Source organism: Globicephala melas, chromosome 16 (genome assembly GCF_963455315.2).
Source record: "Globicephala melas chromosome 16, mGloMel1.2, whole genome shotgun sequence".
NCBI lineage: Eukaryota > Metazoa > Chordata > Mammalia > Artiodactyla > Delphinidae > Globicephala > Globicephala melas.
Window position 1 is genome coordinate 16,113,338 of NC_083329.1, and position 16,755 is coordinate 16,130,092.

Here is a 16,755-nt window from a genome sequence, read left to right on the forward strand (position 1 = left end):
GGCTTCTCCTGCTGCGGAGCACAGGCTCCGGACGCGCAGGCTCAGCGGCCGTGGCTCACGGGCCCAGCCGCTCTGCAGCATGTGGGATCCTCCCGGACCGGGGCACGAACCCGTGTCCCCTGCATCTTTGGCAGGCGGACTCTCAACCACTGCGCCACCAGGGAAGCCTTATCCTCCTTATCTTGCTTACTCTAGCAAGGAGGGACTTGGTTGTGGTGTCATTTCAAATGAAATGCCAAATATAGAACAATTTCAATTTAAAAAGATAGATATTATTTAATGAGATGCCTCTTTGCAAATTAAAATCTCAAAAATATTAGGGGAAATGCATGCTCTCATATGTTGGCAAGATTATAGAACTTGGCCTTTCTTTGGGATCCTCCCACTCTTCCAGTGGCAGTTCAGTAATTTCTTCAATAAGAGGAAGAAGTAGCAGGTATAGTGATACTATCTGACAGCTTATCTTAGCAACAGAAAATATACGGAACATATATTTAAATGGTAATTTGCAAAGTTTGGTTAAAATTACTACTTATTAAAGTTATGCTCTAAGATACTAGGATTTGACTTTGGGGTCAAAAAGGGAAAACTAGTAACTACAGGTGGTGAAATATATACACAAATTATACATACTAAATTATATATGTATGTCGTGATTATATACATATAGATATATAGATTTAGATAGTGATCAATATATATATTAATATATATTGAGTATTATAGAGTCCTAAGGCATAAAAGTGGTTTAAAGTTTATAGAGATGTCTTTAAGCTAAAAAGCTAAATTCTATCTGAGATAAAAGTCAACTTAAAGTGCTTTGATGAACAGCAAAAGTACAGTACTCACTAATGTGAAAAAAATTCTCATCTTAGTTTCACTAAAACCTAGTGATTTAAAAGCTGATTTGAAGCAATCCTGTTTATTTATTTTGAGGGGTTATCCCCCTCTTGGAAAATAACTAGCTGCACTGACACATCCGTGGATGCTGACAAAGTGTTGTTTCACGTACTGAAAGGCAAACTCCAGACTGCAGGAGTTTGGAAATACATTTGCCTGTCATTTCAGTTATCCAGGTTCCTTGATTATATCTGCTCCTAGACAGTTGACAAGATAAGGACTGAGCACAAAATATCACCAATGTCGATGTATTCCACATGTCATGAAAAAAATCACATAATAAAGAGCAATATATTCTTTGGAAAGCTTTGAAGATCAAGGTCACAAGTCTGTAAAATAGCACAATTACTGTACGTTGGGCAGCCCATGATTTCCTGTAAACCTTCATTTTAATGGAGTTTAAAAATATCCTAAGTAAGGTTTTATATACATAAAGGATATTTAAAATATTTATTGTTGCATATTCATAAAGCAAAAAAGGGAGGGGATGAATATCCAATTTTTTTTTAACTCAAGATCCTTTTCTTTCTTTCATTTTCGGCTGCGTTGGGGCACGCGGGCTTTTCTCTAGTTGCAGAGAGCAGGGGCTACTCTTTGTTGCGATGCGTGGGCTTCTCATTGCAGCGGCTTCTCTTGTGGAGCACTGGCTCTAGGTGCATGGGCTTCAGTAGTTGTGGCACTCGGGTTCAATAGTTGTGGCTCGCGGGCTCTAGAGCGCCAGCTCGGTAGTTGTGGCGCATGGACTTAGTTGCTCCGAGGCATGTGGGATCTTCCCAGACCAGGGCTCAAACCCACGTCCCCTGCACTGGCAGGTGGATTCTTAACCACTGCGCCACCAGGGAAGCCCAAGATCCTTTTCTTAGTAAGAAGTTTCTTACTGCGTTAGGAGTTCAAAACGGCAATTGCATTAGGCAGAGATTGGATTTGCACAAAATTATAATAACAGAGTTACATTTGGTTACCTAAAAGTGTTTTAAATCATTTTCTGGGTCCTATTAAAAAAGCTGTGTATCTTTATAAACATACTGATATTTGAATTGGTTTATAGTGTGTGTTTCATTCTAAAAAATGTTATAAAGTCCTAAGGCATAAATTAACAAATTATTATTTTGAAGTAAAACTAAACAAAAAGATTTTTTCCATATATATTCCAAATCACAGAATCTTAGAATGATTCAGAACTTGAGGTCATCTGGTTTCATTTCCCACCCACTGTGATAAATACTTGATCCAACTACCTTATAGCCTCTATTTGAAGACATTCATGGGCAGAGAACTCAGTGCTCTCTGTGGCATGAATGACTCAATGTTTGGAGCATGGACTAGTTGTTAGTCACTGGGCTAAGTGCTTTTCTAATATTATCAAAAAATAATTCTGTGAGGTATTAATATCCAGTTAGACAGATGAAGAAACAATGTTGGAGGTGAAGGAAGTAACTTGCTCAAGGCCATTCTGTTATTAAGTGACAGTGTCAGGTCAGCTGGAACAAAATTGGTGTTTTAGACATGACACTATGCTGTGTGACAAATTCACTCTCATTTTACATGAATTCTCTTTGCATATTCTAAGATAACCATCACAGGCTTTCCTCACTCCTACCCCCAAACAAACATTTTCTTTCTCATATTACTTCTCATTACCCTCTGGTTACCCTTACCGGGCCACCCACAAAGCTAGCAGTGCAATTGTGGGAAACAGAAGTAATCTTTTTCCCACTTTAATTTGCTCTAAAAAGTTAGAAATATTAATTTGCAAAAGTTCAAACAATACAAAAATATATCAGGTCAATAAATACTAGTCTTTCCCTATCCTCTGTATTTAACTATATAGTTATTAGGAATTTGTTGTGTCCTTCCAATTAGCTATTTCTTGTTTCTCTCTGTATATGCAGGCAGCCCTTGCTTTGAACAATTCTGATGTGCACAGTTTCAGTGAGTATAGTTTAACACCAGTTCCCCAACAACACAACTCCAGTTTCAGTTATCACAGTATATTAACTGTAATTACCTATGTACAAACCTCACTGCCAGCTCTTCAGTCCACAAATCACTATGTAATAACAGATGTGTCCCATGACCATGACTAATAATGTCACTTTCAAAGTCTGTTAGTGACTAGTCACTGTTCCTGTTATTTAGTTCATGCACAGATAGATAGCAAATCATGCAGTTGTGTTGCCTTGTCTTCTAGTGATAGAGCCATGTGACATTTTACAAAAGTGGAAAATCGAAAGAGGGAATTGGCCTAAAAGACAAAAGGTACAGCAAAGAAATGAAAAGTGAAAACACTGGAAGTGAAATTTGAATGGAACGTAAATAGAGTTACAGAGGAAACAGCTGCCCCTGGGAATGTTTGATGGACTCTAGGTACACAACCAGAGAAACTGAGTGAACTTATTAACATAAATGAGGAAAGTGGCTGTGATGAAAAGAATGACGATGTCTCAGAGGAAGTGACACTGGCAAAAAAAACCACTTCACATTAAAGGGACTCTTGGAGAATATAGCACAGTACTGAAAGCACAAAGATTAAAATGTTGGTAGCTCATCCAGACTTAGAAAGGAGGGTGACAATTTGCCAGGGCAGAGGAAAGGTACTTGCTCTATCTCATAAATTTATGATGGGAAGAAAGCAAACAATGTTCAGATACTCTTGGTAAGTTTTCTTAACAAAGAAATGAAAACTTGAACTCTCAATATTTGTAATGTTTTAAATTACAGTGTGCTAAATATTAGCTCTATTTTAAAAAATTTCCCATACATTTATAACACTAAGAGTTTTTAATATTTTTAAAGGTCATGGAAAATACTACTTTCTCCCATTGATTATTAAGATTGCTTTGCAGTTTCAGCTTACATGCATGGTCTTTTTTAAAAAAAATTATTTATTTGGTTGTGTGGGGTCTTAGTTGCGGCACATGGTCTCCTTAGTTGTGGTATGTGAACTCTTAGTTGTGGCATGCATGTGGGATCTAGTTCCCTGACCAGGGATCGAACCCGGGCCCCCTGCACTGGGAACAGTCTTATCTGCTGCGCCACCGGGGAAGTCCCTGCATGGTCATTTTTATAATCTTGCATTACTGTACAAAGATTGTCTGTCATTTGTGTGTGTGTGCGTGTAAACAAGTATGCACCTGTATAGAACTAGTTTTTTTTTTTTTTAACTAGAAGTTGGTACCTTTTGACCCCCTTCACCCATTTCACCTATCCCTCACTTCCCAGCCACCAGTCTGTTCTCTGTATCTATGAGCTCAGTTTTTTGGCTTGTTTGTTTGGGTTTTTGTTTGTTCTTAGATGCACATGAAAGTGAGATAATACGGTATTTGTCTGTCTGACTTATTTTGCTTATCATAATGTCCTCAAGGTCCATCCATGTTGATGCAAATGGCAAGATTTCCTTTTTTATGGCTGAATAATATTGTGTGTATATACGTGTGTGTATATACACACACGTATATACACGCACATATATCACATTTTCTTTATCCATTCGTCCATAAATGGACACAGGTTTTTTCCGTATCTTGGCTCTTGTAAATGCTGCTGCAATGAACATGGGGGTGTATATATCTTATCAAGTTAGTGTTTTCATTTTCTTCAGATAAATACCGAGAAGTGGAATTACTAGGTCATATGGTAGGTCTATTTTTAATTTTTTTTAGGAAACTCCATACTGTTTTACATAATGGCTGCACCAATTTTAATGCATTCCCACCAACAGTGCAGAAGGGTTCCCTTTTCTCCACATCCTTACCAACATTGTTTTTTTTTGTCTTTTTTGATTATATAGTTAAAAAAATAAAATAGGATATTTACATTAATTCTGTTGATGGACATTTAGGTTGTTTCCAGTTTTTCACTATTACAATTGCTGACACACTTTTGCGCACATATGCAAGTACTTGAACGAATCGATTTCTGTTAAGTACAACTACTGGGTCAAGACATTTATGCATTTAAAATTTTGATAGATATTGCCAAACAGCCCTTGAGAAAGATGTATAATTTATATTCCTTTAAACCATTACAAAAGTGCACATTTCCATGTGCCCTCACCAAGTCTTCTTAAATTTTGCCAATTTCATGGGCAAAAAGTCAGATCTATCAGCAAATCCTATTGGGCTTACCTCTACAATGTGTCAAGTTCTATCCACTTCTCCCATACTAACCCAATTCATAATCCACTCTTTATTGCTTGGGCTAATAGCTTCCTAACTGCTTCCTCTCTCCTGGCCCCATTCCTCATAATCCATTTTTCACACAGCAGCCACAGTGATCTTCAAAAACATAAACTAGATCACATGACTCCCTGTTTAACATTCCTTAATGGCTTCTAGCTGAACTTTGAAAACTCAGAATGCAAATCGCTCAAAATGTGGCTGCTGCCTACCCTCTGACATTGTCCCCATCCTCCTGACCCCCACCCAGTTCAGCAAGTTTGTGCCAGCCTGATTGCCTCTTGTTTTTTAATGGAATGCAGGTGCACAAAATTGTATTATCCATAACCCTTGGTTTTATCACTCTCAGTAAAAACTCCTGAGTCACTTAACACACAAGCTAGGCTGTTGATACAACTCACATCTAACGGTCACCCTCATCTCCCTGCCTCCCACCCAAACTACCTACCAGTCTTAATCTGGTAGTTATCATTTGTTTCTCCTTTTTGACAGAATTTTATCTATATGTATTCCTAAAATATTTTCAGTTGTTTAAAATGCTATAGAAAGAGTATCATGACTTACAGGATTCTAAGCAGTAAAATTATCTCATGATATACTTAAAACAGCACAAAAGAGAGAAACATGGCTTTAGAGGGAAAATATTTAATCTATTATTTCCTGAAAATAATGTACAAAGCTTTAGAAAAGCGGCATTAGGTTTCAGTGTACAGTATAAACAGATTCTTGTTTTCTATAATCACACATATTATACACTTCTTTTGAGTTGGTAACGAAGGCCACTGTGTACTCATTCCAACCATCTTCTGTTAACACATGCACTTGAAAGTCACTGAAAATAGACTTGAAATAAATGTAGAAACAGTGTTGTATAAAAATATATTACTCTATCTACATGACATGCTTAAAAATGCAGACCAAGTAAATTCTTTTACAACTTGACCATATCTAGAAATATCAATAGATGACCCTGTAAATTGGATTTTCATTGCTTTCATTATTTTTGAAGAAAAAATAGATATAATCAAACCCTTGGAATGACAGAGATGAAGTTAGCACAGCAGACCAACTCTATTCTCAAAAATAAAATCACAAGTTTACACACAGAAGAAGGCAAGAGTCTGAGTTTTTAAAATCTGACAGATTTATGAAATGTTACAATTTGAGTGACTGTGTGTGTATATGTATGTGTGTGATATATTGATTTGTCCATAATCCACACATGAAGTAATGACAGCAGTTCAAACACTTCTAAACTGGCTCTCGATGTACCCTAACAGTGAACATTTCAAACTTTAAAAAAATATTAACCTATGTATAACATAATTAGAAACATATACCTCCAAGTAGAGAGAAATTACTTCTGAAGTCATGTCGGGTACTGTTCTCCTCCTTTGGAAACTGACGTATTAGGAATTTTAGAAGAAAAATTTACCAGAGCAAAACCAATCTACTGTATCTGTTATTCTGGAACCATGTAGTTCCTCACTGAAACTTCTATAGAAACTACTATACTATTGTTTTCCAAAAGCGGGAAGCCTAAGGTGTGGAGAGGAAGTGGTCGTGTGTTTTTACAGGTAAATTTGGACGGTGAACATCAGAGGCACTCGGGGAAAACACATTCCAACTCCATACAAACACACACTTGTTAGTGTTTGAACAGTGTAACGAACACAACAGGTAGCCATCCTGCACGTGCTCACAGAATGAATATATTTCTGGTGGGATTAAGAATAATGACTACAACATCTAAAAATGGAAGATAGCTCCAAGGCTGAGCCCTTCTTCATTTTCAGAAAGGAACGTGTCTATTTTTACCCTTTGTTACCATAATTTATCAACTGTTTTGCCCTATATACCTTAACACATACTTTTCATGAGCATAGCACACTAGTTAAAGAATAAAAAATACTGTTTAAACTGGTTCTATTCAAATCTGAGGGCTAATTTTTTCCCCCTCAGTATTATGAGGTCTCATTTCATTTTATTGCAAATGTAAATATGTAACCAAGTATATTAAAAGCAAAAGGTAGTAAATTCTGCTTGTCCATCTAACTCATAAAAAAATCTGACACTCTTGCTTAATTCTGTATTACTGAAAAACACCAGGTCTGCAAGTTGCTGCTTAAAGAGGAAGGAATTCATACCGTGCCCTGACATGTTACAGAAATACTTCTGAGTATATGGCTGTTAGGCGCCTCCGCTGTGCTTGTTTAGTGCTTCTTAGTATATGGTTGTTGGTATAGGCCGGGAAGTAGATTTGGAAATACTTGCGATTCTTTCCTTTTGGCTGTGGGGCTTTCAACAGAACAAAATGTCCTTCGGTCCACTTGAGAGCAACATGCCAGTGAGGAAGAGGGACACACCAAACAAGGAATAACTGTAGCCGGACAAACATTCCACAAGTATCTAGGGTTCGTATTTTCCAACTCCAACCTCTGAAAAAAACTAAACCAAATCAGCACACTAAGAAATGGAGGGGATGCAGTCAGAGAAGCTGACCACGCTGCCTCCTGTTCTGCTCTTCCCAGGCTGTGGTCAGACCGGCAGCCTCGGCCCGAAGCAGCCAGGCTGACCTGCAGTCTAATAATATGTGAAAGGGCCAAGGTCTGCTGGTCACAGAACACACACAGGAGATCAGTCCAGGCTCTACCTCTTAACGCCATGCTTTCTATTACCCTATTGCAAGGAAATGGGGGGAAAGAAAGCAAACTTTTAATTATTCAGGACAAAATCATGACTTGTGGCTAGCGTGAATTCATTTAAAAAAAAACCATGTGCCACAGGAGTCGGAAGAGGAGGAAACCTTGGTGATTAACAGTGAATTCTAAAGTATGACGCTATCGTTACCTTTTCAAGTTGATGTACATTTCTTTAAGGGTTTCAGAAGTGGACTTTTATAACAATGTTAACAAATTATAATATTTAAATTAGCAAACGATTTAAATGAAAAACATCTGCATTCTTGTATTTAGATGACCATGAATCGTAATCAATGGTACGTAGCATTTTACTTCATACCTTTTAACAGTACCTAAAGCTGGAACGATAGGTTGACCTGGTGAAAACTTTACTATAATAGAATTGCAAATATCTGAGTCTTGCGGGGTGGGGTGAGGCCTACATACTTCAGTGCTATTTACGAATCAAGTAGGCAGATGACTTTGTGTTAACAGATTGGCCAAATATTACGTTTCTAGGGCTCACTTTGGTTATTAAAACGGTATTTTCTTAAATATGAATAAGCTTTTAAGGGTTTGAGAGAGTCCTGTGCTAAGAATTCTGTGAGAAGGTCTTACAATTACGTTCTGAAGACTAATTAAAATAGCACTTTTGGAACTAGAACTGAAAAGCTATTTAATTCTTTAATACATCCATCTGCTAAGAAAAAGTGGATAATATCTGAAGTTAAGAAAGAATGGTACATAAAATCTTCTGGGAAAAACAATTATACAGACTGTTCCAAACCCTGAAGGATAACTATGTATAATGAAAAGTCCCCAAAGCTAGTAAAATTAAACGGATTTACTTTACATTTCAGTCACCACTAGGATTTTTGGGGTTCTTTGTGTTGATTAGTTACTATATATAACTATGAAGATTTATGCTTAAAAAAAAAAAAATTGAGAGACAGGCATCACAGCATGGTAGTTGAGTAGATGTACCCAGGCTTGGCCAGTCCTCAATGTGTGATCTCCATTACACTGGTGTAACTGCTTATAACTTCTGTATGTCTCAGTTTCTTCATCAGGGAAATAAGGAAAATAGTACCTCCCTCATAAGGTGGTTGTGAGGATTAAATCAGTTAATACACAGAAAGCACTCAGAAAAGTGTCAGGCACATAGTAAGCAATGAATAAATTTAGCTATTATTACTTTAAGTACTGCCAAAGGCTTAAGAAAGCATTCACAAAAGTAAGTACTCTTAATCCCAGTCTGTTTTCACTCTACATGTAGGAGTACAGCTAGGAATTAGGAGATCTGTATTCAAGTAAAAGGTCCATCACTCACTAGTCACCCTTAGTCATTCAACAAAACTGGCTGAGCAACTGCCCGCACCAGGCACCGCTCCAGCATCAGCCGTTATTCGGGGAGCGCTGATCTCGAGACACGTTGCCAACATTCTAAAGCTGCTTCCTCATCTGTAAAATGGACATAAGATCTACCTGTCTGATTCATAAGGTTATTCTGAAGCTCAAATGAGGCAAAATGCATGAAGGCACTTGGAAGATTTAGGAAAGCACCGTCAGAGTATGTTCCAGGAATGTGGTTTAGGGTATGTCTGGACCCTCTAAGGAAGTGTATTACTCAGTTCCAGGTCTTAAAAAAACAAAACTGTAGGTGTTTCTTTATAACAACGTTTATAAAACAGTACTATGTTTATTATAAAACTTTCTCTTCTTGAATTCCAACTCTGTGGAGAGTATTAAATACCAAACAGTTGATAGAGAAATTCGTTTCCTTTAGAAACTGTGGTTGCAAAGAAAATGTGAAGCCATGTGTTTATAGACATAAGTTATTATCATTATTATTAACTAAGCCAATAACCAGCAGTTTCATTTTTTACTAACTGCTATACAAACACTATTTCATTGAGTCCTTACAGCAACTCCATAAGGCAGGTATAGCAACCCCAGTTTATAGGGCAGAATCCAAGCGACTGCAAAGTCTGTGCTCATAAACGCTACGCTACATCACACGATAAAAACTCCAGCAGAAAAAGCCATAATCATTTCTGTCTCCACCATATCACATACTTAAGAGAAGTGGTAGATCAAAGAGCTCTAAACTGTGTTCTGATCTTTGGTAATAAAAGTGACGTTAGAAAAGCTATTATAGAACAAGTCCTTACTGTTCAGTTCATTTTAAATCTTTAAAGCACATTCCCAGTTGGGTTTTTTTTTTTTTTTAAATAACCCATTGCTCAATTTAAAAAAAATTACGGAAAAGTAGAAAACAAAAATATTCACAAGTCCACCATTCATAGTCCGCCACTGACACAGTCCCTCTGCATATATATTTTTATGCAACTTGTGAGCTATGAACTTTAGTTTTTGATGACTGTTCTTAAACATGATGCCAAATATAATGGCTAGACTGTTTTTAATTGGCAGATATAAACTAATGCTAAATGTCGGGTAAGCAGAAAATTATATTACAGAGGTATGTATTATTAATGTCTTCGCAAATTTTCCAACTATGGAAAAACAAGCAGAGAATAACATTTCAGTGGTACTAGCTCCAAAGTATATTGGCCATGTGAGAAATTGAGTTGATCTTTGTATCTGCATAAGTATATATACACATACATATATATATATATATATATACACACTCATCTACCTATACTAAGCTTTTTTTGGCTGTTTTAAGATTTATAGGTTTCTGCAGACCTGATAACACTACAGCTAAATATATTATTAGAACAGTTAAGGAGAAAATTGTTTAGTCATTGAACTTTACCAAAGTTACGCTTTGGGTGATTAAACTGTAAAGCTTCCCCTGTGAAAAGGTTAAATATTTGCTTCAGACAGCATTTTCAAGATAAGCAAAATGCTTTTCAGAGCTATCAATCCTGACTACAAATTCAGAAAAGAAAATTCTACCGTTTGTGAAATGATATCATAACGAGTGGCAGAAAAAATGGTGACAAAGCAGAATAATTTAGGGCAAAGATCCCAGGTATCATGTCTAAGTGTATGTAATGCCACATTACTGGCACTTCGATTACAGTGACTAACACTAAAATCTTTTTTTAAACTATCACTGAACATAACTTTTGCTTTTCCTCATGCATAAATTAAAAAATATGCAGAAATCTTTATAGAAAACAAAGTCAGGAATCACAAAGTTTTTAAAAATAGACTTTCTAGTGCTTCCTCTTACGTAAGAGATTTATGTTAGTCATAAACTCTAGGAACCTATTTATATTGCTTAATATGATTTACAAAAAATCATACCAATCCATATAAATAATACTTTGAATGTAGAAAACAATGCAGACTAGTGGCTGGCTAAGAATAAGAATGTTCAGTAAAACTGTACTTTGAAAGTCAAGAAGAGCATAAGCTTAATACTAACAGAAAACTGTCTGGATAAAGTGAACATCTAAAATATTTTTGGATTTTAGTGTATATGAAAATACATACAGTGTGTATATTTGTGTATAATACTGAAAAAACAGTTATCAGGCATTCCTGAATTAGCAATTTAAAACGGTATATACTTCTTTCAGAGAGTGAAATTATTGTCCTTAAATAGGAAAAAATTAAGCCAACCTATCCTGTCCAACTGGAAATGAGAACTATAATAATAAAATGAGATTAAAAAATTACCATGGCCTATTCTCCATAAAAGAGCAAATTAATGTTATATATCCTTTTATTACAGAACATATTTTTTTTATGGAGAGAAAAGGTTTATGCGGTACTTATATATAATTTTAAACAGAATTCCTTTTAACTTTACATTTATAATACTTCTCTTTAAAAATATCTTTAGCAGGCTACAAATTAAATGAAAGTCATGATCTATGCATTTCCTTACTTCAGATTTAGGTAACTTGAATAAAAGAAGTGAATAGTATGTTCAAAACTATAGTTCAAAAAAATATAAAGATATGGGCAGATGATCATGCTTAAAAATTACACTTCAAATTGAGCACTGGTTTTGAAGGGAGAAGGCATATTATGCTATATTGTCTATAAATATTTACTGAATAAATATGATTCTCCTGTTTTTAAAAATCTTATAAGCTGACTAAACCACAAACATGTTGAATCAGTTTTAGTAAAAACAAGCAGAGGCTTTTAAAATAGTTATAAAGAGAAATTATGATTTAAAAAAACCTTTCAATATCTTCTGGTGACTATTTCTTTTAAGGTTAAAAAAAACCCCACCAAAAAAGTGTCATCAAATCACTGTATGTTTCAGCCTTAATATTTTAAAGTAATATATTAAGATATACTATACATATTAATAGCATGAAAGTACTTCACATTGAAATTTTCACTTTGAAGCCTTGACAGTAATTTTTAAAAACATCACAATAAATGATCATAATTTAAATTCTGAATATGGGAACCAAAAAAACCCCCAAACCCAACAACATCTGCATTTAACGCTTCAACTGAAATGTAAACTTCTAAGACAACATACATACCCATTTGCATCAGATTCAGTGTCACAGTTCTTTAAGTGGTATCACAGACAGTAATGTGTCCCAAAGTCCCTTTCTCCTCGAAAGTCATAACATTTCTGTGGATTCATCCGTTATTTGGTAAGACTGTTCATTCAGAAAAAAGTTAAAGGAGTGAGCCTGTATGTCCTTAGAGACTCTAACTTTTAGAAATATAGAAATATATTTTCTGTATATTGAAACATACAGAATATTTAACATACCATTAATAATGGTATGTTAAAATAGCAAATAATTTAAAATAGACTGAATAAATATATCTCAAATGAGAAAATCGCAGAAGAGAACAAAGAACATTTTTACCACCTAGGTACTCTTTAAGCTGCTACTGTGATGAAAAGACGTTTTTGGGGGCCTAAAACAGAACTTGCACCTTGAATGGCAGGCGTCCTTATAATATGTGGACTGGATCTTAACTCTGTTTAAAGTTATTGTGCAATTTACCCATTCAGATGTGCTGCTTGATAAATGTAAAAAAGTTAGTTAAAATATTTGGTATCGGGGCTTCCCTGGTGGCGCAGTAGTTGGGAGTCCGCCTGCCGATGCAGGGGACACGGGTTCGTGCCCCGGTCCGGGAAGATCCCACATACCGCGGAGCGGCTGGGCCCGTGAGCCACGGCCGCTGAGCCTGCGCGTCCAGAGCCTGTGCTCCTCAACTGGAGAGGCCACAACAGTGAGAGGCCCGCGTACCGCAAAAAAAAAAAAAAAAAAAAAAAATTTGGTATCATTATTGTTATCAGTATTCACTGCAAATTATCTCATGATAATATTCTGTCCTATAATGTGGACTTAGGTCTTGTGCCAAATAGCAGCACAGATTACAGGATCATGGTTCAAATCATGGTCAATGACTTAGCTGGTACACAGTGAGAAGGAAGGAATTTGTCTATAATAAATAAATAAGGAGCCTAGCTTTATTTTAGTATCAGTTGCTAGAACTCAACAATGGGTTTCTGGGTACCCAGAGGCAGAAATAAAGTTTCTTTTCATAAATTACACAGTGATGGTGGGGATGGAGAACAGGAGGCACTGGGATGCTAGCCAGCTTGCTAAAATATATACTTGAGTTCTACTGGAGGTATGTAGTCTTGTTGTGTATCGGTTATTTGTAAAGGCTGACTGAACAAAATTCCCTTCATCATACAGGCACTGCTGTCTGCACTACAGTAATAAAGAAATACGCTGATAGAGAGAACGGCTTCGAGTGATAAACAATCCCCAGGGATCTGCAGTGAGATTGTTGGTTGACTGGAAATGCTCTCTATCTCTCCAGATGGTATCTGTCCTTGAAGAAGCCATTCATTGCCTAGAAAATAAAAAGGTAAATTATTAAGACTGCATAAAAAGTCAAGTAGGAAATTGGACAGACCTTACGAACACCAGATTCATTCAATCAACAAATATTTACTGAAAGCCTCTAAGTGCCAGGCATTGTGCTCTGTGTGGAGGATACAAAGTAAGATAGAAGAAGTTCCTCGTCTAATCATGTTGATGTCAAATTAAAATTCTTCCTTTGAACACTGTAAAATAAATTATAAAGTTATTTCTATTGAAATCCAGATGAATACTGCCAATATGGTTATAGATTTAAAATGTGATTATGGAATTTAAAATGAAAACTATTAATAAGTTCTAGAAATAAACATAGGATACTTCAGAAAATAGATCATTTTTACCAGATAAGTGTCTAGAAATATAATATGCAAACTACAAAATAATCCAGGGAATACAAATGTATGTATAACTCTGCAGTGACTTTCAAGACGATGAATTATTGAATATCCAAAGGTGGTAATAAAAAAAAGCCACTGATTTTTTTAGAAACAAGTAACACTGAATACATTATTCCAAGGGACTCAATGTAGAAAACGAATAGACTTTGTCTACCTCATTTTAACACACAAAACTCCTCTGAGACTTAAATACATAGATTATCCATGTAACAAAAGTCTAAAAAACCACTAAAAATCATTAAGTCTTCTAGTATTAAAGTTTTTAAAATGTTTTTATTCACCCAGTGCCTTCTCTTAGAAGGAACATATGCGTCATATTGAGGAAGTGCATACTTAGGCTGACACTCAGCATTAGCTAATTAAGAGCCATCACTTGGGAAATGCAGGACCTGCTTTCCTGCCATCTTAAATAGAATACATTGAACGTAATCTAACGATTTAATGACAACTCGGGGCCATCTGTACAAAAACTGGACCATCTACTGAGTAGTAATGAAATTCTATGTCTACTTTTTAGCTTTTCTCTCTTTTGACCTCAGGATGAGTCAACAGACTAGAGCACCTGCCTCTACTGGTCCTCTTCATCTCTCCTTTAGTTTATTGCTTCTAATATTCTGTTGATTGAAAAATTAAATCTGAGATACATATATCAAATAAGAGTAAGGAGAATGTGAAAGGCTGAGAATCTAAGGAGTTAAGTGCAGAGCTTTTAAACAATTAAACTTCTCTGGCCTTTTTGCTTGCTTCTGGACTGAAGAATATGTTTTATTTTAATGTTTGATTTTGTTAGATAGCAGGCTAGCGGGGGAACTTCTTATGTTAAATAAAAACAGGAAAATAGTAAATTACACTATCTTAATGTCCAATTCTAGAAATAAAACAGTGTTTCTCTAGATAATTTTTGGACACATCACGTGTATCTAAAATAGACAGCTAAAAATAGCTAAGAACTTTCTCTTTAGATCACTTCACTTTCCTTTAATACTATCCATGTTTTGTACTCCAATAACTTGATACTAATTAACTTGTGTATTTGACAGGGTTAAAATAAACATGTTAATTTACCAGTATCCTATTAAAAAAATACTCTGTTAATTTAATTTTTCTGTGTGCGGTTAAAGAGCAGTTATCTCCAAATGATGCAATGCTTTCAGACTAATGGACACAGGCAGGACAGTTAAACTGGCAGTTGAGGACTTGCTCTGAACATACAGAGGACTGCGGAATGAATGGCCAGGGTTTGAGTTCTCTTCTGCCCAAACATCCTCCTCTAGTACTGCACGGGTCAGCCCTCTCCTTTGTGGGGAGTAGATGGGGGTTATTTCCCCACAGGCTCAGTCAGTCACTCCAGAGCCAGCAAACTAACTCAGCAGTTCCTTCCGGCAGATCTCTCTGTTCTCTTGGTGTGGATACCAAGTGGGCAGTTGCAGGACAGTAGCTGCTGCTCTGAGAAGGTACCAAGGTAAGAAGGCATAAAGCCTGGATCTGGGTGATGTACAAAAGAAAAGTGTGTGAGAGGGCCTGAGACAGGAGGAGTCGGGCAGCAAATTCAAAACTGAGTGAGAACCTGTGAAAGAGCACGGGAGGCTAGGACACAGCAAGATCACTAGGGACGGGAACTTACTACTGTTCACTTTCAAATTGTTGCCTACTCTCTTAGAGATGTTGGAAAGCACTGCTAGAAGACAAGCAGTACACTGATTACTTATAAGTTCATGAAATAAGTTCACACTGTGATTCAAACACACACCCAAATCTTTACATAATTTACAGTAACTGAATACTTTCAAGAATAGACTCAAACAGGAAATGTTCTGAGATTAAGAGATCACAAATTAGTGACTGAGGACAAAGGCTCTGCCTGGACTCTAATCATAGTAATTCATCTGTATTTAATTACACATCCTCCTCCAACAATGTTTTTTCTTCTACTTGAATGGCATACTTTTAAGCAATGGCTTCGGCATTCTTGTAGCAAGAAAGTTAATGGGGCTCAAATTCTACCTTTGGAATCCCTAGAGGAGAAAACACAGCTTCAGGCTTAATAACTGGTAAGTCAAGTCCTAATGATACTACTGAAATAAAATGAACAGCAACTGAAAGCTCTAAAGCGTTTGACAGACGCTATCTGGAAAAGTGAAAGATAATAATAAAACCACCAAAGAACTGAATTTGTGTCAAGTTAATTCAGTTAAAAGCAAGAATATATTAAAAAAATCAAACTCCAGGGAAAAATCAATTTAATTCTTTAGAAGAGAATCTGAGATTTAGTGGTATAGTGGTAATCATAATTAATACTGGATCAGGACCCCAGAGACCTGCTGATTAAACTGCTTAGCCAATACCTACACTTCTGCTCCCTTGTGCCTCACCTTGGCTGGAGACAAACAGCCTCCACGTGGACTAGCCTAACTTTCAATTCATGACAGCCAGCCTCAAACACAGCCTCCCGGCCGTTCAGCAATCACACTGTATTTCCCTCATGCAGTCACCCTCCCACCTTCCTGACCCTCTTCTTTTTCCAAACCGCCAAAACCTCCCCCACCACCTCTCACTCCCACTCTCAGCTGATAGCTGTGCTTCCCAATAATTAAGAAAACAGAAGCATGCAGAAGAGTGCTTCCACAAGCATCCACTTCAGTTACCCATCTAGATCTCTGGGTCGCACACCGGGCCCTCCCTCCTTACCGTGGAAATGAGGTCCACATTCCTGGCAAAGGCCAGCCTGCCACCTCTCCTATCCTCC

The 16,755-nt window shown here is 36.6% G+C and overlaps 1 protein-coding gene and 1 long non-coding RNA gene across 5 annotated transcripts in view; one reads left to right on the plus strand and one right to left on the minus strand.

The window, feature by feature from the left end:
- LOC132593656 (uncharacterized) overlaps positions 1-16,755 on the plus strand; it is a 95,874-nt gene that overhangs the window by 69,966 nt on the left and 9,153 nt on the right. For 2 of the 4 annotated variants that reach the window (XR_009559408.1, XR_009559409.1), the window contains exon 5: positions 13,423-13,597. This is a non-coding gene — a long non-coding RNA (uncharacterized lncRNA). Of the gene's footprint in view, positions 1-13,422; positions 15,239-16,755 lie in introns of those variants that run through there. The other 2 variants (XR_009559407.1, XR_009559410.1) reach the window with 1 other exon arrangement.
- The window catches only part of NHLRC2 (NHL repeat containing 2), a 59,639-nt gene continuing 55,847 nt past the window's right edge, over positions 12,964-16,755 (minus strand). Inside the window, exon 11 of the mRNA XM_030842428.2 lies at positions 12,964-13,582. Coding sequence (XP_030698288.1) covers positions 13,326-13,582 — 257 coding nt within the window. The 3' untranslated portion in view covers positions 12,964-13,325. The remainder of the gene's footprint in view (positions 13,583-16,755) is intronic.